Here is a 20,752-nt window from a genome sequence, read left to right as displayed (position 1 = left end):
CCCAGGAATCCCACTCCTGGGCTTGTATCCAGAAGGAAATCTACTTCAGGATGACACCTGCACCCCAATGTTCATAGCAGCACTATTTACAATAGCCAAAACATGGAAACAGCCTAAATGTCCATCAACAGGTGACTGGATAAAGAAGAGGTGGTATATTTATACAATGGAATACTACTCAGCCATAAAAACCGACAACATAATGCCATTTGCAGCAACATGGATGCTCCTGGAGAATGTCATTCTAAGTGAAGTAAGCCAGAAAGAGAAAGAAAAATACCATATGAGATCGCTCATATGCGGAATCTAAAAAACAAAAACAAAAACAAACAAACAAAAACAAAGCGTAAATACAGGACAGAAATAGACTCACAGACAGAGAATACAGACTTGTGGTTACCGGGGGGTAGAGGGTGGGAAGGAATAGCCTGGGATTTTAAAATTGTAGAATAGATAAACAAGATTACACTGTATAGCACAGGGAAATATACACAAAATGTTATGATAACTCACAGAGAAAAAAATGTGACAATGAGTGTGTATATGTCCATGAATGACTGAAAAATTGTGCTGAACACTGGAATTTGACACATTGTAAAATGATTATAAATCAATAAAAAAATGTTAAAAAAAAAAAAAAAGAAAACAGATAGGGTCAGCCACTCTTGAAATGTACATTTTCAAATTGGCAACTATTTAAACTTTTTAAACCTCAAAATGTAAAATGTCATTGAATGTAATTATCTCAGTAGGTTTATCTTTTTATTAAATTAAATGACATACAGCAGGGGGGTCCCTACATCATTGTCACTAAACATATATTATCTCCTTAATTATTATTTTTTTCATTTAAGGGACATGATATAAAATTTACTTGAATAATGTCAAATCTCACATTAGGTAGTTCCATAAAAAGGATCTAATTGAAAGTATACAGAAAGTCACAATAGCTGTGATTTAATGTATACAATTATATGTTAGTGATTTTTTTCTTTGTTTCCCAGATATTTCATAAGTGTTCCTGCAAAGGTTTTTGTTGTTGTTGTTGTTGTTTTAATCCAGTAACTCTTGGGTGAATACTCAAAGCTTTATCAAATTATGTGATGACTGGAATACTGTGTTATTGCTCTGTTGGTGAAATTACAGTCCTCCAGTGTAGAATGAAATTTAAGTTGTATCTTGATGACTATTGCTTTTTCACAGTCCCTGGAAAAATCATTTGAGAATTAAGCCCTAAGAGATTCCTTCAGATACTCTCAGCCTTCATAAATCTCCAGCTTATTTTTACTCAGTTTTTGCTCAATGTTAATTCACTTGAGATTTTAACACAGCTGTGAACCCTGACAAGTCATGCATAATGATTTGCAACCTCAGAGAATATTTGCTTGGTATTAAAATGCCTTATTAAATATTTCAAATTGGTCTTCAGAGACTTTCGAGAAAGTTCACTCTGTTTCTTGTTGATATGTAACTTTACAAAATGTGTGCTGTTTATAAAACAGCAGTACAAAAAGAAACCAAGTGAAAAGAATGACACAGGGCAGTCCCCAAGGGAAACAAGACTTAAGTTTTACTGCAGAAAAGATATCTTGAAAGCTTTTTTATGCGCTTGAATCTTTTCAGATTTGTTTAAAACATCAGCTGAGAAGCTCTAATCCCTAATATGGGGTTAGCTAAAAGTACGCCATAGGAACTATTTAACATGAAAATGTTGTACACGGAATAGCCAGTGAAACTCTCAAATGCAATATGTTTGTGGTTATTGCTTTTAATGGAAACAGTTGTAAAAATTGAGAAAGCTTATGTAGCACTTTTTAAACTTTTCTTTGATTGGAAGCCAGTTATGTAGGGAGGGACTGTTGGTTTAGTATCTATTGACCAAATCCATCTATAATAATTTCAAGAGAAGATTAGATTCTTATTTTGACATTCTAGTGGAATAGTGGATTTTTAAGTATCACTTTATATATTTTTCCTTGGAAATCTAGCACTGTAGAGGATAATAATTTTCTCTTTTCTACTATTTATGCAGTGAGGGCCTATAACATGAAGAAAGGAACTGAATTGTCCAGTGTGGGGTAATTTTCTCAGACGTAGATGTATCCATACTGATAATTCTTTTTCATTTAAACTTTTAACCAGGAATAAAAATTCTTCCTTAAAATGACCAACATGACTGATTCATTTACCTAGAAACACCAACAGGTAGATCACTAGTGATGCCTAATAGTCAAAAGAAAAGCAAATACCACTAATTTTGACCTAGTTTAATTTTATCTACTTGCGAGATTAACTTTTGATTTTGTCTCATGTATGGATGTTATCTGGCATCAAACAGCTTAAGATATGATTCATCGTTCTTTTCTTGGCTTGTAACTTCAGACTCTTGTCCAAAGTCAGTTAAAGAACAACTATAAATTCTGAGAATAAATGTCACTTCTTCCCACTGCAATGGTAACACAATGTATTCATTTGCTAGGGCTGCTGTACCGAAGTACCTCCAACTGGGTAGCTTGAACAACAAAAATTTATTGTATCACTGTTCCTAAAGCTGGATGTCTGAGGTCAAGGTAGCAGCAAGGCCATGTTCCCTCTTAAAGCTCTGGGGAAGACTCTTTTCCAGGCCTCTCCTCTAGATTCTAACGATTTGCTGACCACCTATGACTTACCTGGGCTGGTGGAAATATCACCTTGATCTTTGCCTTCATCTTCACATAATGTACTCCTGTATGTGTGCGTGTGTCTGTCTGTCTGCGTCCCTCCAAATTTCCTGTTTTTATAAGGGCACCTGTCATATGAGAGTAGGGGCCCAACCTACTGCAGTATGACTTCATTTTAATTAATTATATCTATAATGACCCTTTTTCCAAATAAGGTCACCTCTCAAAGTACAAGAGTTTAGAAGTTCAACATATGAACGTTGAGGGGAAACAGTTCAACTCATAACACAACCCCTACAGAGTTCTATGTTTTTATGATTTATATATTTTAATGAAAAAAAAAAGCTTCTTTTTCCTAATGTAAAAGAACTTCCAAAAGTACCCATGGTTCTTAAAATGTTCCCATCAAAGCTTCAAATAAATAAGAAAGCAAGATAATTATATATTTTCCTTTTGGTCTAAAACTTCCTTACCAATTCTCCTTGGTAAAGAATCTCTGAACAGTTGGTGAAGGGATTGATCTTCCACCCCTGCTATTTAACTACTCCCGCTGTATTCAGGTTGACTTTTGGTTGAGCTGTGCTGTTCATATACCTCTTCTTCCTTTTGCCAGCAATCTGAGTACTCAAAGTGGCAGGCTGATGCCTTCAGATGCCACCAAACTACAGTGGTAGAGGGTAATTTGCTGTTCTTTGCTTTGCACACAAATAGAATTGCCTGGTACCCATGAGACCAACTGCATAGGGCTGGGTGTAATTGATAATGACCATACTTTTCGACCTGGGTAGATAGTTAGTATATTTTCTTTTTCTCCCTGGAACTCTTTTCTGCTCTGCTCACTTCCTTTTGCTACTTTAAACCATCACTTAGTCAACACCACTATACTACCTCTCTTTCTTTCCTTTCTCCTTTTCTCGGTGTTCTTTATTTCACTTGTCACTTGTCATTCTTGTGTCTCAGCTTTCACTTAACAAGCCTGGACTTTAATGACAGCTCAAGCCAGGCAGAGCACTCCTTTCCTTACATGTGGTGATGCATCCTGTCACCATAAATGACGTGTGATCTGGCCTTATTTACCTTCCCTGGCTTTCTCCGTGGAATGGTTGCTTTGGGGCTACCATCAAGACATTAAAAATGTTTAGACCTAAATCACTGTTGTAAGGCCAGAGCAAGTTTTAAAACCTGAGGATTTTGTAAGTGTGGTTTCTTAAAAGATGGCCATTATTTTACCACTTTCTATCTAGACCGTTTTTCCTGAATCCTAGTAATTCTTATAGGCAGTACTATCAGCATTTTTCCTATAAGATCAAAGATTTGACTGGTATATTTTATAATTTTTTCACCACAGTTTGGGTTTTTACACTTAAGAGTCTGATCTGGGTACCTACTATGGATTTTAATTTTTTTCAATGAGGAACAAAATGAAAATGCCTCCTAATCCAACATTTTTGCTAAGTATCTTACCTACTAAACAAGTTGGAAAGTTGACTGTGAGTATGAAGCAAGTGTTAAGACATCACAGAAAAAGTTCTTAATGTTCTATAATCATAATATTAATAATAAAAGAGATAGTCTACATGTGAGTAGCACTGGGAAGTTTATCAAGCCAGAAATTGTAGTGTGATAAATGAGAAAAACCCTGGTACACACACAAACCCAAGGTAGGCTCTTTACAACAATATCATAACCAGGTTATTTAAATGACTTACCAATCTTCTTTAGATTTCCCTAGTTTTACCTGTGTGCATGTTTGTGTTTAGTTTTATGTAATGCATCACCTGGGCATGTTCATGTATCCAGAATCAAAATACTAAACAGTTCCAGCATCTCCAGGATCCCTGTGTTGCCCTTTTATAATCAAACTCACCCCCTTTCCACTTCTTCTCCCCCCAGACCCTGACAACTACTAGTCTGTCATCCACTTGTAAAATTTCATCACTTCTAGAACGTTAAATAAATGGAATCATATAGGGTATAATCTTTTGGGATGGTTTTTTTCCCCTCTGAGTATAATTCCCTGAAGATTCATCCAAGCTGGTGCATATATCAATAGTCTGCTCATTATTACTGCTGAGTAGTATTCCGTGGCAATAATGCACCATTTTTTTTTTTAACCGTTTTCCCATTGAAGGTCATCTGGGCTGCTTCCAGTTTGGGGCTACTAAGAATAATGTGGCCATGAATATTTGTAAATAAGTTTTTATATGAACATATAATTTCATTACTTTAACATAAATGCCCAAGAATACGATTTCCTGGGTTATATGGTAAATGTGTGTTTGTTTTTTTGAAGAATCTGCTAAACTTACATTTCCCCAGCAGTGTATGAGTGGCCTAATTTCTCACTAGAATTTGATACCACTATTGTGTTTTATTATCCACAATTAGAAATACCTTTTGGATATAACACAGTCAGCTCTTTCCTTCTCAGTCTGCATAGTTATTAATTATATGTTTGCTTAACGTCTCACTGTAAAAATACTACTTAGAGGCAAAAATCATGGCATTTTATTACAAATCTATATACAGTCGTCCCTCAGTATCGGATACCAAAATCTGCAGATGGTCAAGTCCCTTAGCTAGCCTTCTATTTCCATATCCATGGGTTCCACATCCAGAAATTCAACCACTGTGGATCACAAACATAGTACATGATCAGTAGTTGATTGAATTTGTGCATGTGGAACCATATATATAGAGGGTCTGCTGTATATTTATGATCTGCAAACTTGGCTTCCTAACTCAATTAAGTTTTCTAGGATCCTTTGAAGGTACAGGACAAGCTTTGCTTCCAGTTGTGTCTGAATTTCAACACGGAAGTAAAGCTATAATTAAGCAGCTATTAGACCCTTAACAGGTGTGTCAAACCTAAATCATTGAATTAATTACTAAAATTAAAAATAAAAAATGTCAGTACTTCCATAGCCCAGTACCAAAATAAAAGTAAAATTTCATACAGGCTCACTTGATTGTGGAAATATTTTTATTTGAAACATAACCCAAATTAGTAGGTAGAAGTTTTCTAGTTAGCCAGAATAAACTATCAAGTATCATTATTAGATGATCCATCAAGTACATTTCATGAATAAATGAAAGCTCTTAACTACTGATTCTACAGTGAAGTTGTATAGTCCTTAATAGATGTTTGTCATGTTATCCTTAAATCAGTTCTCATTTAGGAATACCTGAAATATGATAAAGATGTATCTAATTATGCAAATTGTGTTTAAAAGGTGTAAAGATAAAGACACCAGCATAATAGATCCACTAATTTTAGTACCTTAAAATATAGTATTTTAAAGGTTTTAAATTACCTAAATAATTAAACAGATTAAATTATTAATCTTCAAAAATCCACTGTGATAGGTATATTGATACCCTTGTAGAAAATAATTTCATTGGTACTGTGTAGAAGAGCCAAAGGAGTGAGATCTGAACTTTGGAGACAAGTTGGGAGACTCATTTGATAGTCTATGTAAGAAATGAAAAGAAATTTGTAAGAAAATAAAAATTTCCATAGATGATAGGAAATGACTTGAATGTGCTGTTTTGATGACATTGATGATTTAATGTCAATGCAGCCACCCTACTACCTAATCACAAACCACCCCACCTTCAGTTTTCTGAGTAGTTATGTTGCAGGCAATAAACAGTTGACCTTTTAAACAACATGGGTTTGAATAGTGAGTCCACTCATATACGAATTTTTCTATAGTAATTGTTACAGTACTAAACATCTGTGGTTGGTTGAATCTAAGGATGCAGATACAGAGGGCTGATTATAAATTATCCACGGATTTTTCACCCTGTGGAGTATTGGTGTCCCCCAACCCCAGCATTGTCCAAAGGCCAACCTTATACCCTCAGAATAGTTTTGATTTTACCCATCAGTTAATAACAGTTTGATTCTTGAGCATTGATCCAACCAACCCTGAATATGTGACAGTTAAAAGAGACCATTCACAATGGTACCAGCACATAAGAACTATATTAAAATATCTGAAATCATGTATTCCATTTTGGGCCCTCATTTAGAACATTTGGTGTCAGGGAAAGAAATTGAAGAACATGTTTGACAGATAAATCGAAGAAATATAAGAAATTATCACTCTCCAGAGATATTTCAGCACGACCTTTTTCTGTATACAAATAGCTCATGTGCCTAATGCCGTCACACACTAAAATTTGTTTTCCTGAATGCACAGGTACCTCTGTTCTACAGGTGACAGCTACTGATGCAGATGACCCCACCTACGGAAACAGTGCCCGGGTGGTTTACAGTATCCTCCAGGGACAGCCCTACTTCTCCGTAGATCCTAAAACAGGTTAGTGCACTTATGGATAATTCGTGTGCAGATGCATGTTACAATGAAAGAAAGCAATGCTTTTATTTCTGTGTACTCTTCTACATTAGACATTGTTATTGTAGCACATTTTAAAATGTCCTCACTTTTTCAAAAACAATGTGATTGAATAATTAAAGATACATTAACTGTTCTCCTTAATATTTGATTATCCATTATTTATAACCATACCAGTAAAAAGCTTCTTACCTTTGCATATATCTGTAACATTTAAATAAGTGCTATCAGTTTAAAACAGAGTATTATATAATTCTTCAGCCCTCAATTATTGTGTAATGAAAACAAAATTAACTGAGAATACATCCAAAGACATGTAAACTTTTTTTAAAGAAGAATATGAAGTCTGCTCTATTTCCTCTATTTTTCTGTGATCAGAATAATCATCATATATTATGAGATGCCAAAATGATCATGAAGGATACTCAATAATGCAGTATAGGATTATGGTATAGCGGCATAATCTAAAATCCACAAAAAGCTCATGGTCTTACAATTTGTTAATACCAATTTGGCTAAGGCTAAATATAAACCCATTTTTAGTGTAGCCAACTATTCAGTAAGAAATGTTTCAAGTTTTACAAATACTTTCAAGGATATCCAAAATCAGGAGACTCAGATGAAGTAGAGAGAGGTCCAGGATGTTCCAGCAGCTTCCTAGATCCTTTCTGGTCATGTTTCATGCATTCTGAATCCAGTTAACATGTGAGATCTTCGGGTAAAAGGCACATCAATGTAACTAACACAGAAGAGTCGCATCTGGTCATAAATATCTCCTTATACTGATACAGTTATGTAACATTCAACACATTTTTCAGGGAACCCTGAATAGGTCTACAGATTCCAGACTTATTAACCATTGTCTTAGATAATGAGGTACATCCAACTGACAAGATGCTATGGACAAGCATTCTCCAGTAGTTAATACCATTAGATTGCTAGGAGGGTTGTCACTATCACGTTTACAAGAAGATACCTTCTTTCCTTCACTGGTGTGCTCCAGCCCCTGAGTACACTGGGCAGGAATAGATCTCAGACATACTGCTTAACCCTTTAATTTCCGTAACTTACAAAACAATAAAGAAGGTATATAGAAATAGATATTTAAATAAAGAATATACATACATATGTATGTGCATTTTTGCATTATAATTATAGATTAAATTATAATATTTCAGTTAAATAAAAATAAAATTGAGAGATAATAAAAATAAATAACTCAATGTAACCTAAACTGAGTATGAGATATGCAAGTTCTTGCAGTACCAACATATTACTAAAGATGTAGAAATAAAATGATTATTAACCTAGTAATCAAACTTCTGGAGTAAAAATATACATATATATGTGTATATGTTGTTGTCCTGGCAGGAGACTTTAGAATTAGTTGAAAATATTTTTATTGAAATATATTTGACATATAACACTGTAAATTTAAGGGGTACACCCTGCTGATTTAATGCACTTACATATGGTAATATGATTGCCGTTGCAGTGATAGAAAATCTTAAGCTACCTCATTATTTGATAATAGTGCTGCTCATTTTTTAAATATTTTCCCAATAACCATGTTTGTTTTATTTATGAAAGATGTATATTTCTTACTTTAAAAATATGCATCTTCCATTACCTTGTTTAGGATTACACACACATGCAAGCACACACATGCACACATATAAGAATTTACTCAAGTAATTGTCCTTACAGAGAACCAAATGTTTATTTATCAATAAATGTTGTATTTACTTGATAGAACATGCTAGGATATAGACATCTTATATGCATTTTATAACTCCTTACAGACTTCTGTGACTTGTTAAAAAACAAATACCAATTCTGTGTGTTTGCATATGTCTGAGTATCTGTCTAAATGTTTGCATGTGTTGATGTGAGTCCATACAGGTGTGTATGTGTGTAGGTGTACATATTTACTTTGGACAAATAAAGCAAGCCACTGTGGATAAGATTTGACAAGTCTTGGCCTCTGCTGTACCCTGTGTTTCAGTGAGGCAAATACATAGACAACATAATATTTAAATAAAGATTGCATTGGTTGTACATATTTATTGTAGGTTAATTTAATACTTCGGTAAACAAACAAATAAAATGTTATCTGAAACCTAGAGCTATTCAAGTACTGCTCTGAGAAAGTACCTTTGCTCCTGCAATTTTTTGCTCCTTTCTTTAAGCAAAATAATTTATTGAATGAAATGTAAGCCTCCATGTTGTTATGTTTTAGTTTCAGTATCACACTGGCTGAAGCATCATGGGAGTCTATGTCCTACTATAAAGATTCTTTAAGTATGCACATCTCTCAGACTATTTTCTGTCGAAAGTTCTAAGAGAGATTATAAAACAAAATGCTGAGTATTGTCTTCAAAGCTAAGAATTTCTTGGTAATTTAAGTTTAAAAGACCTATTATAATGCAGTTAAACATCCTCAGAATGAATGAGCTTATTGGAAATTGCGCTTTAAATGACTGGAGTGAAAACATACAAACACTGAAAACTAAGGAATCAGTCACTATACATGGGATGTTGTATAAGAAGCATTGGGATAGTAGTTACTTTAAATGTACATTTTAATAGCAATACCTTAACTCTGTCCTCTCGTTTGGCATAACTATATTATACCATTTCCAATTAGTACTTTCAATGACCAATTATGGTGAAACAGGAGTTTTGTGCCAAACTCACTCAGTTATGAGCGCTTATGTGTAAGGTCAAGACTTTGAATTGTCTTGTTTCCATTATGTTAAAAGTTAAGTTTTGATACTGTCAGCCGAGGGAGGCTGACATGGGGTTCTAGGAGGTGAGCGGCCCAATGAAAAAATGTACGAGGAGTTGTCATACCGCCGGACAGACTTCAGCGGGAGACACCATGGGGTTAACAACACTTTATTGCCACAGGGAGGTGAGTGCCTATGATGCACCTGTCCTGCTTTTATCTGTTTTCTGTCAGCACATGCGCAGTCTGAGTTTCTTTGTTCATTAGGCTTACAGAGTATCTCTAGTACATGCGTACTTCTATTTTCTTTGTTCTAAATCTTCTATAATTGATGCATGCGTGGAGCAATTATTTACTGCGTACTACAAACATGCTCTGTAGTCGTGGCCTTGGGTCCCACGGCCTTAACTCATCTCAAGACCAGCTCACAGATGATTTTTCAATGACAAGCTGCCAATGAGGTCTTGCTTTCTGTTATATTAACTATGTGTAAATTGATGGATCCAGAGAAAAGAATCGTGTAGTTCTTGAGTTACCATACTATACACAATTTATTTAATAAGCTATGTATTGCTTTCTACTAGAACTCCATTAATCAATATGAAGAACCAAAAATCTTGCGAATAATTTATGTTTGGCATAAGTTTTGTTGAGGTAACTATTCCATGATGCTTGCTTAATGCATAAAAACAAAAGAAGAATACCCATTCAAGAGAGATATTTTAACATTAAATACTATTTGAAAGATACAGAAGACCATGAAAAAATAAAGGATATGATAATGAAATATAAAAGCTGTATTATATTTTTGGTCAGATTTATGTAAAAATTATAATAATGTAGGCTTAATGATGATAAATTCTACTTAAATATTATTGATTTTTAACTCAGCAAGAAAACATTTTTAGAGTTATTAAGTGGGGAAACAATTTTAATGTTCATGAAAACTAACCCTAAGCAAGACATTTTGAGGAAGGTAGCCAAATAAGAAAGCCATATAAAGTGATCAGAGAACCAAAGTCAAGAGAAATCTGGGCCGATGGTTGTTTATCAACACAACTCAAATCTCAACCCTACTCCAGTTAATATAATGTCAGCTGCTTTAAAAATAAATCAGTATATTCAAGGCTTCTTTGCTTCTTTGGGAACTACAGAATTTATGTCAGGTAGTTATAGCAGAAACTTCACGATTGGGTTGCTGTAAAAGGACCCTTCCCTTGACTTAGGTCAAAGACAAAAGCAGAAATCTACCACGTCTCTCTCCAGGGTCTTAGAAATGGAATGGAAGATTCACAAAGGGTAGGTGTGAAGTTTTTATCTGAGAATGCAAATCTCTTAATGGCCATGGTGTTTATAGTCATTTGATGGTTTTCTTTGCTACCTGTTTCATAGTCAACAATTTACAGATTACTTCTTGTTCTTTGAGCTGGTACGGATGTGTTAAGTTATTCCTTGCCTATTTTACGTGGAAGTGTGTTGAATCTTCCTGATGATCAATTCAGGAAACTTGAAAACCTGGATTAAAACCTGATTTCAGGGGAATAGGGATATGCGGGCTTACAAAATCCTGTTTAAGGTTTATTTACAATTGTTTCTAGTGCTAGCAATGATGAATACCAGGTCTTTTCACCAAAATTAACATGAAACATTAAATCAGCAGTAGTCAATAATGGGGTTCGTGTATCTGTGTAAATGGTACTCATAGTGGTTTTTAGTCACACATCTAATAAGAACTATTGAGACATTTATGCAGTTTCATATAGGTGAATTAATATTTTAAATTATATATCGATTTTCATGCAGTCTTCATTCCTATTTAGTTTTTAAAATGGATATTTAATTAGAAAATATCGTAGCTAAAAACATTTCTGTTGATAAATTCTACAGTTAATTTTCAAAGATATACAAATAATAAGACTAAACAGGCTATCTTTTAATTATATACCAAGAGCATACAGATCTTTTAACACTTCTGGCACATTTTAGTACTTGAGTGGTTTCTGCAACTTGATGTTAAAAAAATGATAGATATTGGGTTTCCAATCTCTTGTCACTCAAACCTTTCTGCACTAATGACATCCATTCCACAGGAAACAGAATAGTTGACATCAAATGAAATGTACTACACCTCCTGATGTCTGTTGGTTCTAACGGCACAAATAATATTCACTACTTATTTTTTCAAGGCATTATTGTAAATATAATAAAGTTTTCATTGGCCTTCCTATGAAAGAAAAATTTAGTCATGTACCAGTGTAGTTAATATAGTAAAGTAATTCGTATTTATTATTTTTCCAAAACACCAAGCTTAATTTCAAAATGACTTGGGAATACTTCATGGTCAAACCCCAGAATGTACTTTGTAGCATAGAAAATTGATCAAGCCACTTAAATTTTATGCACCTGTTTCCTTGTATAAATATTTATAATGATAATACCTATTCTATGAGGAAAGAAATGCAGTGTTCTTAGTCCAGTTCTTGGGAAAATGTAGGTACTCAGTCAATTTCTGTCATTTTTGCTCTTTATCCTTTAAGATTGAGAAGAATTTCCAAGATTATGACATAGTGTGCCATAATCAGACTTTGAGATAGTCTTATATAAAATAGAAAAAAAAATGATTTTGTGTGAAAGATTTTTTAGTCCAAATAACTATACATTTTAAAAAGTGAGAGTTCCACTATTTAATTTTATATAAATTTCTTTTCTGAAACTTCAGCCGAAGTTGCTTTTGTAAATGTTATTAATGAGAGAAATATACTTTTAGAAAATGTGGAATGATTACTTAAAGGGAAATAAGTTAGACAAAATAGTCAGTGTTTTATCTTTAGAATTGACTGTCCCAACTCAGAATAGTGTCTTTAGAAAAGGCAAAATGGTGTGCTTGCTGTGAATTAATTGTCTTTAATGCATAGGTCTTGACTAACAATAACTTTGATTCCCAAAACGACCTCTTCTTAACATCTTGTAGTAGAAGTCAATCAGCTATAAAAATGCACTTAGCGGAAGGCTTAAATGAGTTTCCTAGGATGTAACTGAAAACAAGATTTGTAACATTCTTCAGTCTGCATGATGTAATTAAATATGTCACCAATTTTGACTTTATTTAACCTCTTCAGATTTATTTCATTTCGAAAATGAGCAAAAAGAATTTTTTGTGGAAGAGATCAATGTGTATGTTTGGATAAAAGACATAAAGCATCTTTAAAGGTTTTATGGATTTGAATATTAATTTTTCTTAATTCAATATGAAAATCTACTTGAATATAGTTTTCTTTTCCCCAAAGCAATATTTTATATTTACTAATAACTAAGAAGTTACAGTATTTAGCTGTGGTCCACAGTATCTGCAGAAGATAGAGTGTTCCACAGTAGAATGTCTTGTCAATTTTTCTCCTTCTTAGCCCATCTTTAATTCATATGATAACAATGATAATAATTGTATGCACAAATAATTATAGATACATTTTCAAATATGTTTTCTATGGTTGACTACATAATATACAAAAATATTAATGGATAATCTCAATGCTAAAGAATTTGCTTCTCTTAGAGAAAAATGGAATGCACTAATTGAAAACTGTGCCATATTGTCAATTTACTGAAAGAAATATTGTCATGCTTTGTCTTCTTTAGGGAAGAACTCTAAACAGTTCCTGAACTGCAGCAGAGTATATGGGGATTAATAATACAAGAAGTCCATTTTCTATAGCATTTAAGAAATAATTAATGAATGATAATGGGCACAAATAGTTGTCCACTCAATATTGGTTTCTCATTTTGCTGATGCTATCAGAACTCTGATTTTCTCAGTGTAGCAACATAACTCAGTTATAAAGCTATATTTCCCAACCTACTTATAGCTTTTGTGACCCAGTTCTGGCCAGTGGCATATAAAGGAAAGACCACTGGGGGTTTCTAGGAAAGTTTCGACATCTCTATACAGACTCCAACACTTCGTCCTTTGGTCTTTCAATCTTCCAAATTTAAACACATATGTAATCATTGGAAAAATGGTAGCTATGCTGTCTTGTGATCACACAACTACAAGCACACAGAGTGAAAGTTATAAGCCAAAGACTGCTGAGCAAAAGGCTGGCAGTGTAGTGACTGGTGAGGTTATTTTTATGTACAGACACATTCAATGCTGATAGCTGGATCTTGGTGAAATGTGCTTTGTGTGCCAATAAATCACCTTGACAGCACAATGCACTGCCCAGGCAGGTGTAGAGCAGGCTCCCCAGACAACTTTCACTCCTCTCAGTCCAAAATCCATGATCCACAGATGACACACTGCTCTCTGGACCTGAGTAGTGATTTCATGGTTCTGGTGCCAATATTAAACTGGAAAGGGAAATTTTTCACTCTGACTTCAACTAAATATCAGAATTTATATTAATGGTTGATATTTGTGAGATCAGAGAATGGAACCAGAGGCTATTTTCTCTGATACTCCATTGAGAATGCTTATTTGAAAAGAAACATTACTATTATCAAGAAGTAGCAAAGTATTTTGTAGGCACTAGAGAAGTCAGATAGCTCTTCTCCTGGGTAACTAGGATCTATCATGTCCGATTGACATGAACAGAATTAATAATATCTATTGAATTTAATTGTGATGCTCATAATTCTCATGAAACAAAATTATAGATTAGGATTCCTTGTTAGTTACACTATTTGTGCAGCCTTGGATCCATACAATTAAATCAGCTTGAATTGGACACTTAAATGAAAGCCATGGTATGTAAATTAAACTTAAATAAAGCTGTTAAATAGGAAAACAAAGACATAAAGCCGATTGAACCTGCTTTTCACAAATACCAACTTTTTGTAACAAAGTTGACCAGCTATTCCTAGGAAGGGAAAACAAATAATCTCATTGACTATAAAATAGTATTGATAGTAAATGATAGGAATTGATGTTGGTTAATTATAACATATTTTATACTATATCTTCCTGGTAAAAAAAAAACAGATTTATCTTCTTTTGTAACGTAAGTCTACGTATCCTTCTCCTCAATAGTAACTGTTGAGGAAAATGCCAAGAGTTGATATGTTGATATCTCAGATCTCTAGGTATTAGCCTGAGAAATATATTACCTGCATGATGATTAATGTTTGAAAATTGAATAGATGGATCATGGGAAGTATTCCAGTTGCCTTGTTTAGTCTTTAAACCTGAATAAGCATCATCTATGGAATGCAATCAGAAGGCAATTCCGTTACCCCCATCCCTTTATGCTTTTTCTGAGGCTACTTTCTTCCCCTGCCCCAGAATGAAGTATACTTCAAACCCACTGGTGTCCTTAGATTTTTCCCTCATCAAGTATCTTAGATATTTAAAATGAAATCTAGACTGCCTTAGGATAATATTGTTTGTATCATCTATCTATCTATCTTCTGTTAAACTTTCCAGCTACGCCAAGCATGCTTTGTGCATTATTTTTCCACTGAGACTATTACTCTAGCGTGGCTTATGCTTCCCTGGCAAACTCCTACAAGTCTGCTTGGTTCCCAGTACTCTTCAGTGAGAAGTAATCTTGTCGATCTTTCACCTCGTTTTTTTGTAGACCTCATCAAACGTAGCAAATACTCCTTTTTCGCCCATATGTTATTTCTTTCCTACTCTGAGAGTTCCTTTTTTTCTTTTTAATTGAATAAATTTGACATGTAACATTGCATAAGTTTAAGGTGTACACCGTGTTAAAACATTTACTTATTATAATATGATTGCTGATGTAGTGATATTTATCACATAATTATAGTACAGGAGTACTGTCTACATTCACTATACTGTACATTTGATCTCTGTGGATTATTTAATAGTTGTTACAAGTTTGCACTCTCAAAAACCATCACTCTTATCCTCCCATCCCCACTGTCGCCTGGTGACCAATATTTTATTCTGTTTTTTACAGGTTTAACTTTTTCAGATTTCACATATAAGTGATATCATCACAGCTCCTGTAAGGTGTGAACAGGACCATGTTTTTGTTGTGCTCCAATCCGGGTCCCAAATAGCACCTTACACGGGGAAATAGGCTTCTTATTATTTTTATTGAGGGGATACATTATCTAACTCTAAGTATAAAGCTAAGTTTATGAAAGTTCTGTAGAAAAAGTGATTTATTTTCACTGGGACTTTCATTTTTTCGTAACTATTATTTTTCTTATACTTTCTAACATGTGCCTCATCTTTAGTCTTCTATAAACATCTTTCTTTATTTTTCTGTTTTTGTTAGACATGTAACCTTCTAATTTAGGATCTTTCTCAAATGAATGCCAGAAATGAACATGTAACTACTGTTAGAAAATTAAGTATTTGGGGGCATTATCATTAAAAAAAATCACTAATGAGTTGCAAAGTCACAAAGAAAACCAACACATTTTATATGTATATAATTGAAAAATGAATTCCTAGAAAGCAAACTTCTTGAGAATTTCCATAACTCATCTTTGTATTTTCCATAATGGTTAGTACATTATGTGACATATAGAAGACAACACTATATTAATAAAAATGAAATATGATTTGGGGAGGGTGGTTTCCAATATAACACCAGTTTCTAATACTAACTCTCATTTTGTGTTATTACCATGGTTTACCGTAACTATTTCATTTTTCAAAAATTTTCCTATCTTTTACTTATTGAATTTAGAGAGGTTGAACATCTGAATCAGAAAATGGTAATTATATTGTGATTGTTAAGAATATTTATTTTTCTATTTTTTCCCTTTCTCGTTTCTCTTTTTCTTTGGTCTTATGTGCCTAACTCTTCCAAATTTTTGCAATAAACCTGTCTTTTAAAATTTAAATAAATAGTGCAAGCTCCCATCCCATGCAGTGTGGAAAGAAAACTGCTGTTGCCAGTATTCTGAAGTTTCCTGGTTTGAAAAGTAGAAGTAGGGAAGAAGCTTCTCCTCTGCTTGCCAGGTCCAAAGCCCAATTTTAGCTCCTATTAGTTTGCTGTCTTCAGTCTACTGCTGGAGAACAGAATTGCCAATCCTGTCTTGCACAAAACACAGGATTCTGGAGGAACCAGAATTTTTTGAAGGTTGAGGAAGTGTGGGAGTTACTTCCAATCTATGCAAAAAGAAACCAACTTGAAACAGAAAATTAAATGTTCCAGATTCTTCATTAATCTGACCCATAGGAAGTTTAAATTGTCATTTTATTTCAAAGGAGTTCCCTCTCCCTTACTCTTTGGGACACTTTTTCTTGCTTCCATCTTCTCAACACCTTCCAGAATGTTCCACAGAAACTTGATTGTTATGCAGAGAAATAATAGATCTTCTTTGCTTTACTTGTGCTCACCTGACACCTACAAGGGGACTTCCCCTTCTCCAAGCAGTGGTACAGTAGGAATGGTTTTCTGGATAGAAGTAATTCTTCATCCTTCCCAGAGCTACCTGTGTCCTTCCTTTGCAGAGATACGTCAGCCTTCTTTCAAAACACACGTGTTTCCCATTTTGTTAAATATTTCCCCAGATATGCATGGCTTAAACATTTTAATATTTCAATTGTATTTCTCATCCTTTCTGTATCTCTACTACTGGTTTTATTTCTATTCACAATAATTGACTCATTGCAGTCACTATTTGTTCTCTGTATTTCTTGACCTTGCTCATTTTCCATCTTCATCTTTTTTTCTCACTGTATTGTTCCACATTAGTCACTCAAATTTCTATGCTTTTTAAAAAAAGATTATCTAATTTTTCCTCTGACTCTGATGATAACTAACGAGTTTCACAGAATGAAAATTGTAAAGAAACTGTTATGCTAGCAACAAGGCCCATGGTCTATTCTTGTGAGAGAAAAATAAAAGCCCTTCCTACTGGGAATGCTCAGGAACACGAATACATGCACAGTCCTGGGAGTCCATGGGAACGGACCAACAGGCACACTTTGCCATCGGCAGAACCGTGCTTGCAAAAGACCCACAGGAGACTGTCAGTCTTAGTTTGTGAAGCATTCATCCAAAGCAGCAGCAACTTAAGTATTAACAGATGAGGGCTTTGTGGTCCCAATCCTTCCCTATGCAGAAGTTGCACATGCAAACCTCTGACAACTAAAATAAATGCAAAAAATACATCACACACAGCTTTGAAAAGCCTTCTGCTATCTATTTACCTACCTAGAATGGACATTTTATAAGTTATGATATGATTATAAATTATATAGATGTATGTGTCAATATCATCCAGTTATGGCCCACCACTGACATTTGTTCCACATTCTCAAAGCATTTGTTCATATATTCATTGTGTGAATAGATATTTATGAGGCCTTATATGTGGCATTTCCTCTGCTCACTGAGCATTTATGGTTTGCTTATGGTTTTACTGAAACCGCCTCTACACACTCAAAGCGCTCAGTTCCCTCTGATATCATCACTTGAAAACAAATCCAGCAACAGCAGTACGCCTGTCAAAATGGCTCATTGTTGTTCACATCCCCTCAGTCCTGCCAAACACTGGTGAGCTTCTCCCACCCGCTGACTGCTGGATTAACTACTAGCTGGAACCAACTGATAGGGCTGGTCTACCCAGAGGAACAGTGTTTGATTTAAGGCACTTGATAACTGCTTGTCAATACAATCAATAATATTAACACCTCCAGCTTCTCTAAGTTTAATTAAGAGCCAAGAAAGCTGAATGACTCATGGCACCAGATTTGATTTTCAGAATGAATTGCTCTCTCTCCAGTATTTCTCAAGTATATAGCTTTTTATTTATAGCTGTCGTTCTCAATCCTTATGTTGCCTCAACACCTTTCAATATTCATGTTTGTAACACTTTCTCGTCGGGAAAATCAAAAATGAAGATTCTCGATGGATGAGAGAAAGTACTGGAGAATAGGGCAGGATAATAGAATACTCAACAATGAAATAATTTATTGAGACATGGAGACTAAAGCTTTTAATTTTTTTTCAATTTCTTTTGTCATCTCTTTCTCAATGAACCATTCCGATACACTATCTGTGGGCTACCTCAATCAAATGATCTCCAGTAACTACATTTATGTGAGAAAATGAGCATGGCAAAATGGAAAGAGTTAATGGTTTGACTTCAGAAAAGTAATTTATTCTGTCTGAGTCTATATTTCATCATCTGTAGAATGAGAAAACCAGTAAGTATCTTACATGATGATTTTGGAGATTAAGAGATAATATATTTGAGATACCAAGGATAGCTCCTAATGTACATATCCATTTTGACTAATATGGTCATTATTTATGTTTATTTTTTATTGAGGTATATAGTCAGTTACAATGTGTCAATTTCTGGTGTCCAGCATAATGTTTTAGTCATATATATATGTACATATATTTGTTTTCATATTCTTTTTCATTATAGTTTATTACAAGATAGTGAATATAGTTCCCTGTGCTATACAGCAGAAATTTGTTTTTTATCTATTTTATATACAGAAGTTGGTATTTACACATTTCAAACTCCCAATTTGTCCCTTCCCATCCCTTCTCCCGCTGGTAGCCATAAGCTTATTTACTATGTCTGTTGAGTCTGTTTCTGTGGCGTAGATAAGTTCATTCGTGTCTTCTTTTTTCTGCGCATATATTTCTATATTGTATATATGACTACACTGCATTATTCTTGAGACCAAACATGCCTATTTTGTCTTTGTTTATCCACACCTCCTAGCGTATAGCATTGCATTAGGGTAAGCGACTAAAACACACCCAGTGCCATTTTGTGTTATGTATATTTTACCACCAAAAAAAAAGGAAACAAATGTCTGTTGCCTTAAATTTAATTTTCTCATCTCCTTAAAACCTTTTCTGTCTCTGATAAGATTTTCCTGTTGTTTAGATATGTGCCTTTGAATGACATTGGTGTTATTTGCTCCCTGCAAGTATAGCATGGATGTTCTAAGCAAGCAGTTGGAGTTCAGTTTATAACTCTCATTCAGAGGATAAATTGTGCAGACTCTTATGTACTCAAAAGCTAAATAATTTTGATGGGGCATAGGATAATGACTACTTTAGGCAAATAATTGAATCTGTCTTTTTCACAAGGTAAAACAGAAGAGGGATATCTCTGGGGAAAATGTTGTAAGAGTGTATTAAGTAATATCTGGAACAAATTGAACATACAAAACACTTTTGGTCTAAAGACATCTTTAGAATATGGACGTGTTCCTTGGTGGAAAGACGGAATCTACATACTGTGGTCTGGATACTGGTTTCACTTATTTTTTTTGAAGTATAATTTGGAAACATTATTTAGCCTGAGTACATGCTGAATTAACCTATTACATAAAGACCCTGATCACTGAAATGATGCTGTATTAGAAACACGAAGGCAGGTATTAGCTGGAATATAACTCATTCAGTATTTCAAAACAGAGGGAATGCTGGTTAGGGTCTAACTTGTGCTCTGTTTTGCTACTGTTGCCCTATAGAGAAGACTCAGTTATGTTTTAGACCTTGTAGAAAAGAGAAACACACTGACATGAAAGTCCTAAGGAATATTTATGATGAAAACTACCGTTATACCTTATGCTGAGAGCATCCAGTTGATAGTCATGTTCTGCTATTTCACTTTCAAGTCAAACCTTAGTTGATGAGCGTTTCTCTGAAGTCCAAGGGGTCCAGTCACCTACCATGGTCTCTTCAAGGCACATAAACATTGAAACACATACACTTAGAGCTCTCCCCCTCTCCCTCTTCCCTCTTTTTACAAAATTTTCATTTCTATGGATTCATTCTTTTATTTTAATTTCACACACAGTTATCTAAAATGATTCAATGATTTTTATGGATGAAAATTTTGCCTACTTTCAATTTTTACTATGCAGTTTCCTATCTATGACATTCTGCCTATTCATGCACTGACTTTGGATTGAAGGTAATTTTTAACTCATATCATAATTTCAAAGATATAGCTACTTTAAAGATAAATATCTAACCTTTGGAAATATTTTATTATTTATTGAGTCAAATTCAACATACGCAATACAGAAAACCACTTTCTTGACATTT

General features: G+C 34.2%; 1 protein-coding gene across 6 annotated transcripts in view; it reads left to right on the top strand.

Annotated features, from left to right (window-relative positions):
• CDH18 (cadherin 18) overlaps positions 1 to 20,752 on the top strand; it is a 627,896-nt gene that overhangs the window by 435,882 nt on the left and 171,262 nt on the right. For all 6 annotated transcript variants that reach the window (XM_032470371.1, XM_032470358.1, XM_006178333.3 and 3 more), the window contains one exon: positions 6,866 to 6,985. In XM_032470371.1, the coding sequence (XP_032326262.1) occupies positions 6,866 to 6,985 (120 nt within the window). The remainder of the gene's footprint in view (positions 1 to 6,865; positions 6,986 to 20,752) is intronic.

Source organism: Camelus ferus, chromosome 3, assembly GCF_009834535.1.
Source record: "Camelus ferus isolate YT-003-E chromosome 3, BCGSAC_Cfer_1.0, whole genome shotgun sequence".
Taxonomy (NCBI): Eukaryota; Metazoa; Chordata; class Mammalia; order Artiodactyla; family Camelidae; genus Camelus; species Camelus ferus.
Note: the sequence above shows the minus strand (reverse complement) of the source record. Positions and strands in the feature narration are given on the sequence as shown.